The 16,277-nt window shown below is 38.4% G+C and overlaps 1 protein-coding gene across 9 annotated transcripts in view; it reads left to right on the forward strand.

The window, feature by feature from the left end:
- The window catches only part of LOC123757562 (uncharacterized protein CG5902), an 81,871-nt gene that overhangs the window by 18,676 nt on the left and 46,918 nt on the right, over positions 1 to 16,277 (forward strand). For 6 of the 9 annotated variants that reach the window (XR_006772778.2, XM_045741312.2, XM_045741309.2 and 3 more), the window contains 4 exons: positions 2,935 to 3,078; positions 5,698 to 5,861; positions 6,964 to 7,074; positions 10,096 to 10,301. Coding sequence is in view for 7 of the 9 variants with exons in the window: in XM_045741312.2 (XP_045597268.1) it covers positions 2,935 to 3,078; positions 5,698 to 5,861; positions 6,964 to 7,074; positions 10,096 to 10,301 (625 nt within the window). In the remaining 2 variants the exon portion in view is untranslated. Of the gene's footprint in view, positions 1 to 1,859; positions 1,975 to 2,934; positions 3,079 to 5,697; positions 5,862 to 6,963; positions 7,075 to 10,095; positions 10,302 to 13,526; positions 14,574 to 16,277 lie in introns of all 9 variants that reach the window. The other 3 variants (XM_045741311.2, XM_045741310.2, XR_006772776.2) reach the window with 2 other exon arrangements.

The following is a 16,277-nucleotide window of genomic DNA, read 5'->3' on the forward strand; positions in this document are numbered from 1 at the left end:
AGGCATGCTAAGTAGGATATGTTTATCTCTTCTTCTATCTTACGTGTGTAATGTGTGAGGGCTTCGTAGCTCATGATCCCCTTGACCAGTATTTTTTCAGATAAAACAAAAAGTAACTTATGGAAAATAAGTTATCATAGATTTGGTGGTGGTGTTATATTAAGATGACAGTGGGTTCCTGTTTGAATGTGAAATGCAGTATACTTGTGAATACCTTCAGGGCTAAGGTACACTGAAAAGTTGTTGAATTTTTATCCTTAGGGTGAGAGTTTTCAGGCATGCTATTGTACTTTTTACTTTTGTGAGTAATCAATATTTAGTTTCAATTTTGTTCATAGTATAAATTGTATCTCATTAGGTTTGTTGTTCAAGATGCTCTGGTACACACTTAAATGTTTATATGTACTACATGTTTAGTATACTACATGTTTATGTATATGTTTATATGTACTACTCTACAGAGATACTGTAGATGTATCTTTCCTCTTCTGTGATGCGTACACAAGATTCACATGGTAGAGTCTATGTGAGTCGACTCTCTAATCCTCTCTTAATAGGCTGTAAGTGAACTCTCCAAGACATATGAATGTATTATACTTATGTCGATCTTCATATGTTATGGCAGTCACAAAGTTCACACCTATTATTTTGGAAAAGTATGGCAATGCTAAACATCAAGCGTGTTCAAGGAATCTTAAATTTATCAAGAGAGGTTGTCCGTTAGATACAAGCCAATACATGAGAATATTTTCATGAAGTTAATTGAATTTTGCATCTTGCCTGCCAAAATTTATTATGTGGTAGTTATACATTTGTGTAAAATAGCTCACAGTTTAATTACTGTAATAGTTTAGGGTATCAATCAAGTTTGGTATCAACAAAAGCATGACTAGGCTTGTTATTAGGCACATGTTATCAGTAAGGCAGTGGTGGTCATATTATACCAAATAGTCTATGTAGTTTGCTAATTAAAGAATATGTAATTTTAATTTATAGATTTTAAAGCAAAATAATTGAAAATAATTTATAAATAACATAGCATTTAAATAAACTAGAGTAATATATTTGAGATATAGGTATGTATTTGTCTTGAAGTAATGTGGTATTCAGCCATTTACAATTATGTAGTTTCGCTTAGTTATCTGCATGTACCGTACTGTACCTTATTAGTGAAGATTCAACTCTGCGTATATTTGTAGTGTAGATTTAATTTTGCTAAACAGATATTGATATTGTACATTTATTTTTAAATTGTTACGTTAAATTATTGTTGTACTGTATTTGTTTTGGAAAATAAGATTAAAACACCCAATATTGTATTAATTTTTATTTGCATTTCCCAGTGCCATTTTGCCTAAATACTTAGAGATTATGATGGCCTTGGCCTTAGATTTTGCAGGTGTACAAAAATGTTTGGGTAAACAGTGATGGTACAGTAATAAGAAACTCGGCAGTATATTTTTGGCGCCTGTGGGTGAATACTGGTTTGGAAACAGGTGTTGATTTATGGAAAAAATTACTGGGTTACATAATAGGCACAATTGATTGATGAATTGTTTCAAGTGTAGGTTAGGCATATATCTACGAGTTTGGGTGGATTTAAATAGGAGCGCCTCGTGTGGGGCAAATAGTCCAACTGCAAGGTACCGTGTTCTTTATTCTTATGTTCCCATATTCAAACAACACATGATGTATACTTGGCAATATTTTTAAGATCAAATTCAGGAATTAATGAAATGGAAATAGCCAGATTCCTATGTTGGAAATTGCCAAAAAGGTGCAAGTAAAAAGTATATACCATTCTTGATTTATTTTGGCTATGTGGAGACCTGTGGCATTTAAGCTACCATTTTTTCTAGGTTGCTACTGTGAAGTAGAGAAAAAGCATTCTACAACCGTACGTGTCTGTCTTGACATCCTTGTCAACATCCACGTTTCAAGTTAAGCGTTATATCGGCAGTGATAGCAGCAAATGTGAGCTTTGCAATTTGTGATTATTGTGGTTTACATGCTAATATACTTCTGAGTAATTTACAAATGACATGGATATTGAAGATGGGAGAGCAATATGTGTATACATATTTTTATTTTGTGGTCATTTTGCAGGAGTACAGTATTACAAAACTTTAGTAATTTTGGGAAAGTGCGATGAAATTGATGATGTTAATAATGTATTTTGCAGGTACTTACTTTGCAGTGGGGTTAGTTTTTATTATTTTGTGTTATTAGGAAAACACTTAGATTTTTACTTAATTCTTACCAAGGTTTCAGAATGGTCTTGTAGTTTTCTAAATTTTAAGGTATTATTCCAAAATTATACTGTACTGTGGTGCAGAAATTTAGTACATTAGAGATGTGGTATGATATCAGGAATTTAATTTTCTCATCATCTTAGCCTTTTTTAACAGTACAGTTTTTAACCAGTTCACTCTACCCCATGATTCACTTAGATAATTGATACAGAACTAACCTGAGATGCTACAGTTAGTGGATAGTTACACAGTTATCCACACTAGAAGCTTTACAGTACATATAATATTCCAACACTTTCCACCTAATGTTTACCTATTATTTCACCTCGGTCATTTGTTCTACAGCTATTATTCTTCATGTTCATCCACTTTACACTATATGTATTATACAGTTGAAGTAGATAATTACATGATTAAGAACATTATTGCCAAAACATTATTTTTATCCAAAACTGAATATATCCTTGTGCTTGCCTGAGATGATCATGGCTAGTATTTGATTGCCCCACATCACCTTGCATAGTACATAATGACATCAATTGATTTAAAAACTCTCTAGTTGAATTTATTTTGCCATAGTTCATAACACCAAGAGAGGTATTTTGTATCATATTTTAAACTGGCATTGGAAATTTTGATACATCTTGCACTCACCAAAGTTCTTTTTCCATACTGTGATCAGATGGCAAGGGAGACTCAGTCGGGAATTGAACCACAACCTCTTCGTGCATCCATCAGGCACTGTTCCCACTCGACTTCGGCCAAGGGACAAAAGTGTGGATATCCTTATGGACATCTGAACCCCACACCTGCTCGCAATCGTGCAGTGAGTTTTATTACACATTCAAATTTTGCTTATTTGTGAGCAAATTTTGAAGGTTTTAAAAGTTTTCCTTTCCTAAAGTTTACTTTCATACTAATTTCATATTAACTTCTGTAGGCCTTCTTATCTTGGTTTAAAACATTTTTCTTAAGTTGTAAATAATTTTCTTGATACAGGGGCACCTCGGTTTACGAATCTAATCCATTCCTGGAGACGCTTCGTAACCCGAAAATTCATAAACCGAAGCGAATTTCCCCATAAGAAATGATAGGAAATGAATTGATCCGTTCCTGACTCCCCAAAAACTTCACTTCATAGTAAATTTTATACCTAATTCACCCAAATCTTCACTACAAAAGTATGTACAAGTTATTAATTACCTTTACTGATGACTCCTGTTGGCATATGGAAGACAGTGAGGAGAGGGGAGGAGGAGAGGTGTTATTGTTTGGAATGGAAGTTCCCTTCCATTATAATATCAGGCAGTGATGACTTCTCCGGGGTACTCACTCTGGCACGTTTTGCCTGCATACCACTAGGATTTACTCTTACTCTTACTCCTCCTTCCCTGAAGAATTGTTATGCTGCCTAGCTAGTTCAACAACACGTGTACCATTTTCATGTTTACAAATGATCTCTTGTTTTACTTCTATGATCGTTTTCACATATGATTTCTTTCCTTGAACCTTACCACTGGCTTTCTTGGGACCCATGGCGAGATATATAATAACAACTTTTATGCTCAAATAGCCAAAAATCCGAAATTTTTTTTAAATTCCTTGCGAAGAATTCAGGCGGGATAGTCACTGCGCACGAGGCACTAGTAAACTAAACAAACTTGTATCCTGAGGTAAAGTTCGTAACCCGATTCAAATTTTCCGAACAAATCGGGCTCTTAACCCGAAAAGTTCGTAAACAGGGGCGTTCGTAAGCTGAGGTACCACTGTATTACAGTACAGTATACATCATGGCAGTAAGATGAATTATGAGATATAGCTATTTCATTCTACAATAATTAGCATATTTACCTATTCATAAGAGCATAATTTTTTCTCAACAGTGCTTGCTGATTTACCTACAGTAATTTGTTGAAAGAAAAGTTTGCTTTTGGGAATTCGAGGAAGGGAGCATTGATATATTTTAGACATTTATAAATTTTTGTATACTGTATACCACAAGTTCCCAAACTGGAGGCCATGACCCATTGGGAGTTTGTTTTGCAATACTTAGGGGGCATAAGTTGAGGCAGTGTACAGGTTATGATACCAGAGGGTAGGGGGGAAATAACCAGCTAAAATTGATGTTGCTAAAAATTTCTTTACTACTGTGTAGGGGGCCATTAATAAAGAAGCTGTATGAAAAAGGGGTAATGAGCATAAAGAGTTTGGGAATACTGCAGTGTACAGTAATTAGGTTTTGCAGGGAGACCTGTTTGAATTGTGCCAAGGCATACATATGTAGCATATCTTGGAAAATTGTCTGTGACTTAACCACTGAACTGCACAAGGGTTCAGGAGTCCTTGCCTAGCAGTACTGATTAGGGTCTTTTAACTGTTTGCCCCTGTTCACCCTGCTGTAATTGGGTTCTGTACCTGTTTCTTAACTAATGGGTAAGGTTTACCATGAAACAAACAAACAAAACTTCACCCAACTAACTGACTAACCGAGAGAAACATCAGTCAATAGCTGAAAAGCAAGCTACGCTATCCGCAGTGTGCCCCACCAGTCAACAAACACACCCCTACCCAGGGCAAGGCAGAAAACCCTAAGGCCCCTGATGCTCCACTAGTGCGAAGACAACCAAAATAAGGAAGTCCGCTAACAGGGTGTGATCCTCAAATGCCTCCGGGAAGATAACTCTGAGACGCAAGGGTAGTACTTACGAAGCACCTAGGGAAGGTGGCCCAAGTATATGCTACTGAAAGTCCTGGCAATAAGCACACATCCATTTTGTAACACTGCTGCAAGTGCAAAAACACCAAAGAAAATAGGAACAAGGAGCCAGAGTGACAGCGACCACTCGGCACGACTACATCAGTCAAAGAACTGGATAGTGGCGGCCTGACTTACCCAGGCTGGCTTCCCCCTTCCCCCTTTGGGAGGGGGGTGGAGCTAATGAGCAAGGGGTTAGTTGGATGAAATTTTGTTTGTTTCTGGGGAGTTCTTTTGTGCTTGTGAGGATATAGGTCGCATTTTTCAACCAGGCAGTAGTCTGTTTTGATTCGCTTACCTTTCTGGGTGCCTTTCCTTGTTGATGGCAAGATGACATACTTTAAATGTAAAGTGTTTATGGACCATTGCTCCCTCCGCCTCTCTGAGGGGGCCAGGTTCTGACTTGTGGTTCCCGTTAGGCTTACAAAGAACACTGCAACTGATGACACTCATGTACTATGGCAATTAGTCAGTAAGATAATTTCAGGGAGCCTCCGGGGCTCACCCAGAAACTGGCGTTTCATTACATTCAACACTGGGTTTTTGAACTGCAGTTGGATTTGTGATTAAATTTTGCTTGAAATTAATTACATATGGCAACTGCATTTAGGAACATTGTCAGTCTCAACAAGATAAAGATCATGTAACATTTAGCCATTTTTCTTTAATTGTAATGTTAATTTTTCACAGGTTTGCTGCTACAATGGGACAACACCCGCAACTAATGGAACACTACGTAATGGCCTCATTCCCATAGCCAGCCCAGAGATGTGCTTCTACTGTTTTGATGTCCTTTATAGTCACTTGCACAACGTGGAACCCCCAAGCACTCCTGATTTTACCAATGAGCCCTTGTAAGTTTTCCATATAGCTTCAGTGACAACTAATGTAATATCTTGACGATAGCGTGTAGGTTCCTCATACTCTTGTTTTACAATTTCATAATTAAGAAGTAGTTAAGAAATTAGTAATGTAGTCATCATCAAAGAAATTAAAAATAACATTCTGGGCAATTTTTGGACATCCATCCAAGATGCATAATTAAGATCAATTTTAAAACTATTTAGATTGTATACAGTAGGCCCTCGTGTAGCATGAAAGATGTTTACTGTCTTTCAGTAAATCATCTTTTTACCAGATGAGCCTTGCACTAAAAGACATAAATGTTGTATGGAGAATTAGGGATGGATTCCAGAACCCTTGCAGACCCATCCATTTTTGTTTGTTACGTTATCACTAAAATACCTAATGGAACCTAATTACTAAGTGACAAATGTACAGAATAAATTAAATTTATATACTCAGCAATGCTGTAGATGAGAGTAAATATAATTGGGCCTTTTAAATTTTCAATGTAGCCTCAGAGGGTTTGGCAGGGGCCATGATGAGCCCTAGGTTGGGCTTGGGGAGTAGAGCTCCCAAAACCCTCTCCAATGATGACAATAGAATGTAATTAAAAGACAATATATGACAAAACAAAATGTCAACAAATATATGCCACCTGACTGTTTGGTGTTAAAGGATGTGTCATGCTATGCTAAACTTAGTGTACCAAGTTATCTTACACGAGGAACTACTGTATGTGAATATTATTAAACCTTCCCATTATTTAATATGTATGGCAAAAATTAGTTATATTTAAGCTAATTGTTGTATTTTCGAATTCATGAATGCTTAGGTCAGGTTTGAGGGTGTTGCCCCTTTGTGTGAAATGCGATTAAACTAGGAAGACAAGCAATAATATGCTGTATTAGGCTTTTGAAACTACAACTGATTTGCTAAAAAATGGTCTTGAAATGTTACACAAACTTTTGTTCCAGTCATTGTTTGCACTTCTACTTGCCTTATACAGTACAGTATATTTAAAACTTTATTCTAGGCCCTTGTTTCTGGAATGTTACTTCAAAAGTCAATTGATGTTGCCGATATTACTTACATTGCCACTGTTTTTTACAGCCCTTTGTTTGTAACATGGAAAGTTGGCAAAGACAAGCGGTTACGAGGGTGCATGGGAACATTTAGTCACATTAACCTCCATGCAGGGTTGAGAGAATATGCTGCTACCAGGTAACTCATTATTTGCAGGAAAATATTTTCCTTTCATATGGTAAAAAAATAATATATTTCTACATCATCTTGTATTGTGTTATCTATTTGAATAGCATTTCATAAATTGACTTATTGCAAATGTCTTTTTTTCTATTATGTAACATAACATATTAACCATTTCACATGAATGGACACTTAGTGATTTACAGGAATACTAAATTCAGTCTTGGCTAGGTAAAACAATATGGGATGATATGTGACTAGAGGACTGCATGAAAGAATCACTATTCCAACCTTGTAATATATGGTCATGGAACTTGTGTGGCAAGAGCATAACAACATTGTTGTGCACTACATTAACCACTGTACTGGGCAGAGCGCCCTGTGGCCCTCTGAGAGTTTTTTTTTTAATTAGGCTATATTTTAATGTTTTGTAATGTTTCATCACTCTTTGTATTTTTAAATTAAAATAGTTGAGTTTGGAAACATTTTGAAATTAACTTTACCTGAACAATTATAAAAACAACAAAAATATGTCCTTAACAATTGCACTATGTAATATTTGCCGAAACCATGTGCGCAGTGCCATGGTTAACCACTGCACTGAGCAAAGTGCCTCTGGGCTATCTGAGAGTTGTGCTGTTTTTTATTTTTAATTAGGCAATATTTTAATGTTTTTTAATGTTTTGAAATGGAAATAGTTGAGTTTGGAAACGTTTTGACATTAACACAATCGTGCACCTGGCATGCGCGCCGCCAACTTAGAGGTCACGCCCCCGGCGTGCGGGCAAGTGCACGGCGACTCTGAAATGTGTATACTCGTTTCAGTTTTCTCACCTTAATTCTCGTGCTACGTCGTTCGTTTTGGTATCATTGTGTTTGCTATTAAATTCCCTGCAGGTGTATAATGGGTAATAACACTCAGTCTCACTCTCGCTATATCTCCATGTTAAATGTCTCGTTCTTCATTCATTTAAATTACAGTATACAATCCTGCTTTACTTTATCTATCCTCTACTCCACCATGTTCCTCGGGATGTCTATGTTTAAAGTTGTGCGCAACAATGTTGTATGCTTTTCTGAGGGAGCCCCTTGTGGCTCCTTGAAGCTGTCGAGATAAGATGGCTTCCCATAATGAGTCACATCAGCTGTCCTGTTGAGCAAACAGAGAACAGCTAGAACCTGGCCCCCCCCCCCCACATCATCTCACAGATGGGAGGGGGGAGGGGGGCAGAAAACTGGGAATTCATTACAATCTCCCCACAACAAAAAAGCATCCAGTAAGTAAGTGCAGCAATGTAAACAGCTGATCAAAGCACCGAAACAGCCAACAGACCCCTCAAATTATTCATTTGAATCCAATTGGTTCACTCAAAACTAAGCTCAAACCACCTAATGTGCAACACCACAACAGGTGGCGTTTTGGGAGCTCCTGCCTCCTGGCTAGCTATGATTCAGTAATATCACTGATGTCAGAGTGCTCTGAACTTCCTGAGTCATCCAAGCCATAGCAAATTCCACTCCTTTTGCAAGGTAAATGCTGGCCATCCTTTGTACTTTCTTCTTTTCTTCTTTGGGGACTATTTGTTTGTATGTCGTTCCAATTCTATAGTACGTGCTTCATGAGTGTATGCTTACTAGCTGTACTTGCATGGATTTGATCTAGTCTGCACTACGAGCTGCACGTGTTTAGGGTGACTCTTCCCTAAGTGCTTGTCTAGTGTTGTCCTTTTACTCAGAATAATTTCTATGGTGTGTTTGGAAGTTCACCCCCTAAAAGGCTTGACTGCCAGGGGTGAAGAGCCTCACCCTTGGTAATGCATGGGTCATTGACTCCACTGTGGGACCCTGTGGTTGGGGGTGTTCTGTTCATTTCATTGTAAGGAATGCTAGGGCCCACATGCTTGTTCATACGGCATGCCATGGACACGCTTCGTGGCCAGGTTTATCTTATAGGCTGCATTTAGTGTCTGTTCTTCCCATTAGTGTCCCTAGTGCCAGGGTGTCCTGCTTGGGTTCGTTTCCGGGTGCCCTTGGGCTCCTCGGTTTCGTCTTTCTCGAGTTTTCTTCTTCCTGGGTGTCCCCCAGCGGAGGCTCGTGAGGCCCTTGGTGCGTACCTTCTGCGTGACCCAATTTAGGTCTTGGTAATGGACCCTGGCCAATTTTGAGTTCGGAATGTGTAATGCAACCACATTGGTTGCATTACAAGGTTCTGGAGTCGTCCTGGCTAACAGACTGTCCTTTGTTTTTGCAGGGAGCTTGGCGAGGCCTTTACTGTAACTGTGCACTTGATTGCCTGGAGGTTTCTCCTGTGTTGCAGGTTTTTCTAAGGGGGGGGGGGGGGGCTGTCTAGCATACCTCAGTTCTTGCCTCTTCACTCCTGCCCTTTCCCTTGATGATGGTCTGGTGCAGCTGCACGCTCAAGTTCCTCTTCTTTCGGCAGCTTTGGTCACCAACGATTTTTGGACTCTGTTACATTTGGCTTCTTTTGTGTGATTCTTGTCTCCACGAGCTATCGTGGAGACAAGAATAGGCACAAAGAACTCTGCAACTGATGATGCTTGGTAATATGGCACATAATCAGTGATGATAGCTGAAGGGAGCCTCTGGGAAGATGGCGAAACATCCAGAAAATGGCGTTTCATTACATTCAACGCTGTTTTTTTTGGCTTTAGATTTCTACTTATCATGAATCCGAGATCTTTATTGCACTCATGTTTAGAAATTTGAACATTGTTCAGCTGATATTTGGTAACTCTTATTATAAGTTTCTATATTCAGAATGCTACATTTGGCAACATTAAAGATCATCTGCCAATTTGTTGCAAATTTTAGAAGTGTCCAAGTTGTCTCGCCACAATTTTGAGTCCTAGTCTGAATTTATATCGCGACCTATTTTAGTTAGATTCTTTTTATATTTATTTTACATAATACTTAGTTAGGGATGTACTTCATTGCTCCTGTGCTTAGTTTTATTTTTAAATGTGAAATATTCAACATGATCACTGTCCTGTATTGACAGTTTTTCTTTTTCTTTAGTGCATTTAAGGACTCCCGGTTCCAGCCCATTGGGAGAGATGAATTACCACGCCTTGGAGTGTCCGTCTCTATCCTTCGGCACTTTGAAGATGGTCGGGACTATAGAGATTGGGATATAGGTGTTCACGGAATACGAATAGAGTTCCTAAATGAGCGGGGTGCCAAGAGGACAGCTACTTACCTGCCTGAAGTTGCTCCTGAACAGGGTAAGCTTTATGGATTTGTGTAATACTGCACAGTATAGTATGGTATATGGGAAGAACTTTGACCTCATCAGTAATTTGTTATGTACTGTATTTAAGATGTGTATATTATAATGCCCAGGCCAAAGCCTCTTAATGAGTATTTGACCATAACTTCATTTAATTTTCAATTCTCTCTCACTCCTTAATCTTCTCTTTTTCTCTCACTCTTGTCTTTGTGACCAATATGCAACTGTAAACTTGATCAGTAGAATTGTCAAGGCCTGAACTGGGGTTTCCATTGCTTTTGCAGTGCCAGAATTGAAAGCAGATTGTTAACAAAATTCAAATTCTTTAAAACTCCCATGTATCTCAAATGCATCTGAGTTTTATGTTAGTCTTCCCAATTTTGTCTTTTTTGGTGTGTAAATGTTTCAACAAGCAATGACAGCTTTTTATTTTATATAGTAGCTTACCCTTTTGGGGTACTTTCCATTTAAATAAAGTACTACTGTATTAGCTTAATAAAGTACTTTATTTACTTTCAAATAAGGTACTTTATTGCCACAGCAGTCTGTGTACTTCTATTGATGTCTCATTTTACACATCAGCTACTGTTGCAGTCATCTCATAATGTGCCCACTGAGATGGCCTTAAATGTCACCTCCACTACCTACAACTGGAGCTTACCATTAAAGAGCCAATGGGTGAATGGTGGAGATGAATCGACTTGAAGTAAAAGAGTAAACTAGCAGCTTGGCTCATGCCAGAGTTAAATGCACACCATAACCATACTTAATTAAGAATCAGAAAAAAATGATGAAAATGGCCCTCTGAAGAGACCAAAGAGGCAGATCACAGCTGAAATACCTGTGAGAGAGGCTGGAAGAATGCTCCTGCCACAGCTAGTGCTGGATCCACCACATCTGAAGGAAACTGTATCATTGAAGCTAACAGTAAATAGAGCATTTTGGCAAGCTCAACGGGACATATAGAAATCTGTTGCCTCTTCACAAAAGAACAGAGCGAAATGCTTGGGCAAGATGTCTGAAGCAGATAGTATGTTAGACAAGAAAAGAGGAGTTCCTTGAATTATGGGAACCCACTTTCACATGAAATTGTACTCGGGGCATTTCTACAGTGGCAAAAAAACATAAACCTCCAATAACCAGGTCCGAGTCTTCCATTCCCTTCCCAATATTGTTCCCTGAAACTTTCATTCCAAAGATCTTGGTGATCTTGGGAATTGGCCCATTTTGGGGAATGCTAAGAGTGGAGGTTCTTGGACTTTTCAGCAGCCCTTCAGTGGTAAGCTCCAGTGATGGTGTGGTTTGAGGACATCTTCAGGCATTTTGTCATGCTTGCATCAGAAATTTCTGGGTGTTGAAGGTGGTTTTCAAGTGTTGAGCTTGGGCTTGGGACTCATCCCCTCCCAGGATTTCTGTAAACCTTAGGTATCTTGGAAACTTAGATACACGGGTATCCATTTTCTCCAATGCATCTGTTTATTATCCAACAGATTTTGGACAAATGGGGGATTTCCTTCACTCATTCTTTTCAGGAGCAGTCTTATCTCTTCCCTATGGTGAAGAATGGATTCACCAGGAGGAGAATGACTTATGCTTCTTGATGCTTTCATCCTTTGACATTTCATATGACCACCCTTGCGGTCATTCTTCAGATTCTCCAAGTTCACTCTTGGCTTGTGTCCTGAGGCTTTCAATACTTTTTTGATGCCTGGTATCAAATAATAATTTAGTTGATTCTGAAAATATTGTTCCACACTATGCAATAGGAACTACTTATTTAGTTTCACTCTTTCTATTCACCTAAATAATAGTGCATTTGACTTCCACTGAATTTACCTATTGATCTTACCACAGAGTGGATCTCTGTACTGTATCATATTATAGAGAACTGTCTAACTATGTGATCACTGAACAAACAGTTTGCTAATGGAATGGCACATGGCTTTGGTGTGGTGTTGTTCTCAACATTTGTTTGATTGTGCTGTATTCAAAACTCTGACAAGTCCTCTTGTTTTCATGCAGGATTGCCCACCTGCTCTTGCCAGTGAGAAATACTCTCCTCATAAGCAATATTTTTATTGGATGGTTCTACTGCCTGATGACCTATCAGCACTATCCTAAGATGTACCAAGTTGACCACAGCAGCTTTATATGTAATTTCACAAATTTGTCTAATCTTTAGAACCACTACCCAACAGCCAGCATCCCCTGGCTCTAATATTGTGCCACCTTGTATAAGCAGTTTTAAGATTCTCTAAAGATTGTTCATATTTCAACTGCTTCTACCTTCATCAACATATTCTTTAATTTTGCACCATTCCTCCAAGGTTGTCCTCATCTGCTCTCCCATTATCGAAGATGCATCTTCACTATCCCCTCTAAACATTTCTTCTACTGTCCTTCCATTTCTTGAAGATGGCCTTCTACACTCTTGCCTAGGGCATACATTTATGGGTAAACACAGGAAATGACCAAGAATAAAAACCCTGCGAGCTGGGTGAAGTGAGGCTAAGGAAAGAATCCCGCCTGACTCCTCTTATCAGCTTTTTCCTCTGCTCCCTGATGTAGTCCGTTTGATAGTTATAAATTCTATTTTTTGTTGCTAATATTATCTGCTCAAGTCATTTTCTTAGGATGCAGCTAATCTATTGTTCATTTTAATTTAAAAATTATAATGTTTTTTATATTAGTGAAACCCTTTTTGCTGTCCTTTATAATTGTGCCTAGGCGGGTGCCTTGTTTGCCTGTTAGGCAGTACTGGCTGGACTGTATGCACCACTTCCTGATTTCCTCTTTTGTATTTATATCTTCCAAGATACTGGTTTTTTTCCTTTACCAAAACTACTTTTTTACTTTGTCTTGCTGCCTTATTATTTACTTACATTTTGACCATTATCTGCCATGTAGTTTACCAAGCTTTGGAATCATACTTCTGCTGGACATACAAAATAAGGAGGTTTGAAGGAACAAGGTGGCAGGTAATGCTTAAAGTATAAGATTGTGGAGGAATATGGTACTCGGTTTTCACCCCAACAGTGGATTATACAAACTGGTGTTGATATGTATATGTATATACAATATAAGATGTGATCAGAAAGTTCCCAGACTTAATATATTGTGCAAACATTTGTGGTTGCTAATGGGAACCTCATTATCTGAACAGTACCTTGTGTCTTCTGACTCAGCCCCCCCTCAAAGGGTATGCATCATCTCTTTCCAGTGTTGTGTAGTAAGCGGAAGAGTGCAGTCATTGCTGTGGCATGTGGTGCATTGCAGTGTCTGTCCTGCATGATCAGCAAGTGCACATCAAGTTCAACTGGTGACTTGGAAAGACAGCATCAGAAACAAAATGGTAAAAATAATAAACAAATATAAAAGCAGTATTAAGTGAAGCAGCTTTGAATCATACGTCAACATTTCAGTGGTATATTTCTTTCAAAGATAATAGAGCCCACGGAAGATGATCCGCACTCAGGGCAGCCGCAAGTTCATGCAACAAGGACTATTGACCACATGTGTGATTTGGTCTGTGCAAATCAAAGACTCGCCATTAAAGTTGTGTCTGAAGACCTTGCTATCTCCTACAGGTCCTGCCAAGCAATAATTGCTGACAACCTTGGAATGGTACGTGCATCATTGCAGATAGATTCACATCTTCTCAATGCCAAGAAGATAACGAAGCACAACCAGGTGTGCAGAGATTTTCACTGAACAAGCCACAAATGTTCCAAATATCATATGAAGCAGAGCAGGTGAGAAAACCTGAGTTTTTGGGGTACAACCTAAAAACATATCCAGCATTGCTTGACCCCCAAACAAGCAAAATTTAAATTGAATCTGAAAGCAGTGCTGATCAATTGTTGACCATGAGAGTCTGGTGCACCATGATTTCATTTCACAAGATAAATCAATGTCTCCAAGAAAAAGTTCAGAAGAAGGGACCAATGAATTGGCGAGACAATTCATGGGAGCTATGCAATGACAATTTCTGTGTGGGAGCTTTTGGCAAAATACAAAATCAAAGGGCTTGAATACACAGTATATCCACTTTATTTAGTTTTGCCAGACTGTCCTACCTAGGCACAATAGTTTATTCAAAGGAAAATGTCCAGACATACCAAATATCACTGAAAGTATGGACACACACTACAATATATTCCTAAAGAAGAGCACCAGAAGACTATGAAATTATGACCAAGATGCTAGAACAAATGTGCAGCTGCAGAAGGGAAGTGTTGTACTTGGAAAAGGACAAAGTGAACAGTAGGTAAGTAGCCTGCTTTGTCTGGGAACATTTTGATCACATTCTGTATTTTTCATAAATACATATAAAGTATACTGTACAGTATATTTATGCAGAGATGGTTCACTAATATGGATCATATGGGGCGGCCCCCCCCCCCCCATCTGAGTTATTCAGAGATCTGGGTTACCTGATACTATTATTATGATGATTCCTACATTTACAACTATTTTGTTTTTTGTTAATATACATCAAAAGTACAATATTATGTACTTGTACAAAATTATGACAAAGGTACTTTGTCTTGTACACCAAGGGTATAAGGCTAATTGTATGACGATAAATACAGTAAAAATAATAAAAATAATCACAAATACTGTATGCTGTGAATAATTACAACAAATAATACAAATAAGGATATGGCAGAAAATAGTGGGGAAGGAGGAATGTGCTGTGGTGAATGGGAACCTTACCTTTCAGTTACCTTTTGATAGATCCGAGGATCAGTGTCCCTGCAGCCCGGTCTCTGACCAGGCCTCATGATTGGTGGTCTGGCCAACCAGGCTGTTCGATGCAGTCGCTCACAACCTGACATAAGAATCACAGACTGGTTGATAGGTAACTTTTGAAGGCATTTATCAAGTTCTCTTTTAAACATCGTGAGAAGTTGGCCAGTTATGGCCCTTGGGCCAGATTCACGAAGCAGTTACACAAGCACTTACGAAGCTGTACATCTTTTCTCAATCTTTGGCAGCTTTGTTTACAATTATTAAACAGTTAATGAGCTCCGAAGCACCAAGAGGCTGTTTATAACAATAACAACAGTTGATTGGGAAGTTTTCATGTTTGTAAACTTTTTAATAAATGTAACCAAAGCCGTCAAAAATTGAGGAAAGATGTACATGTTCATAAGTACTTGCGTAACTGCTTCATAAATCTGGGGCCTTATGTGTTGAGGAATTGTGTTGAAAAGTCTTGGGCCCTTAATTGTGAAATTTGTCTCTCATCGTACCTATTGAACTTCTGCTTTTCAATGGGGTATTTTGCATATCGTGCTATGCCTTCTGGTCTTGTGTGGTGTTATTTCCATGTGCAGATTTGGAACAGGTCTTAGTATTTTTCAGGTGTAAATTTTATGTATCTCTACCACCTGCACTTTAGGGAATGCAGATATAACAATTTTAAGGAATCCCAATAATTTAGATATTTTATTGTGTGAGTTCTAGTAAAAGATCGATGCATGCTCTCCAGGTCAGCAATTTCTCAAGCTTTGAATGGGGCTGTAAATGTGCAACAGTATTCAAAGAGTTAAAATACTGTTGCACTAGTGTCTTGAAAAAAATCATCATTCGTATGAGATCTCTTATTCTTCTAAATCTTTTACATAACTTTTTCACGTTGTAGTGTGATATGACTGCATTTTATATTTGGTTTCCATTTATATATATATATTTTTCCATTGTGCAGGAGCTGTGTTGAGGTGGCAGGGAAGAAGGATGTGTTGTGGTGGGAGGGAGGGATGGAGGATGTGTTGTGGTGGGAGGGAAGGAGGATGTGTAGTGGTTGGAGGGAGGGTACCTCCCACTACTGAACATTTGCTGGCCTAAGCTTTAATAACAGTATGAACACCAAGGAAGAGAGAAGCAGTATGGCAGATGAATAAATAAAGTTGTGCAGGCAGTAGGTCATAATTTGTCAGTCATCCATTGGGTCTGTCATCAGTAGTGA

Source organism: Procambarus clarkii, chromosome 19, assembly GCF_040958095.1.
Source record: "Procambarus clarkii isolate CNS0578487 chromosome 19, FALCON_Pclarkii_2.0, whole genome shotgun sequence".
Classification (NCBI taxonomy): Eukaryota; Metazoa; Arthropoda; class Malacostraca; order Decapoda; family Cambaridae; genus Procambarus; species Procambarus clarkii.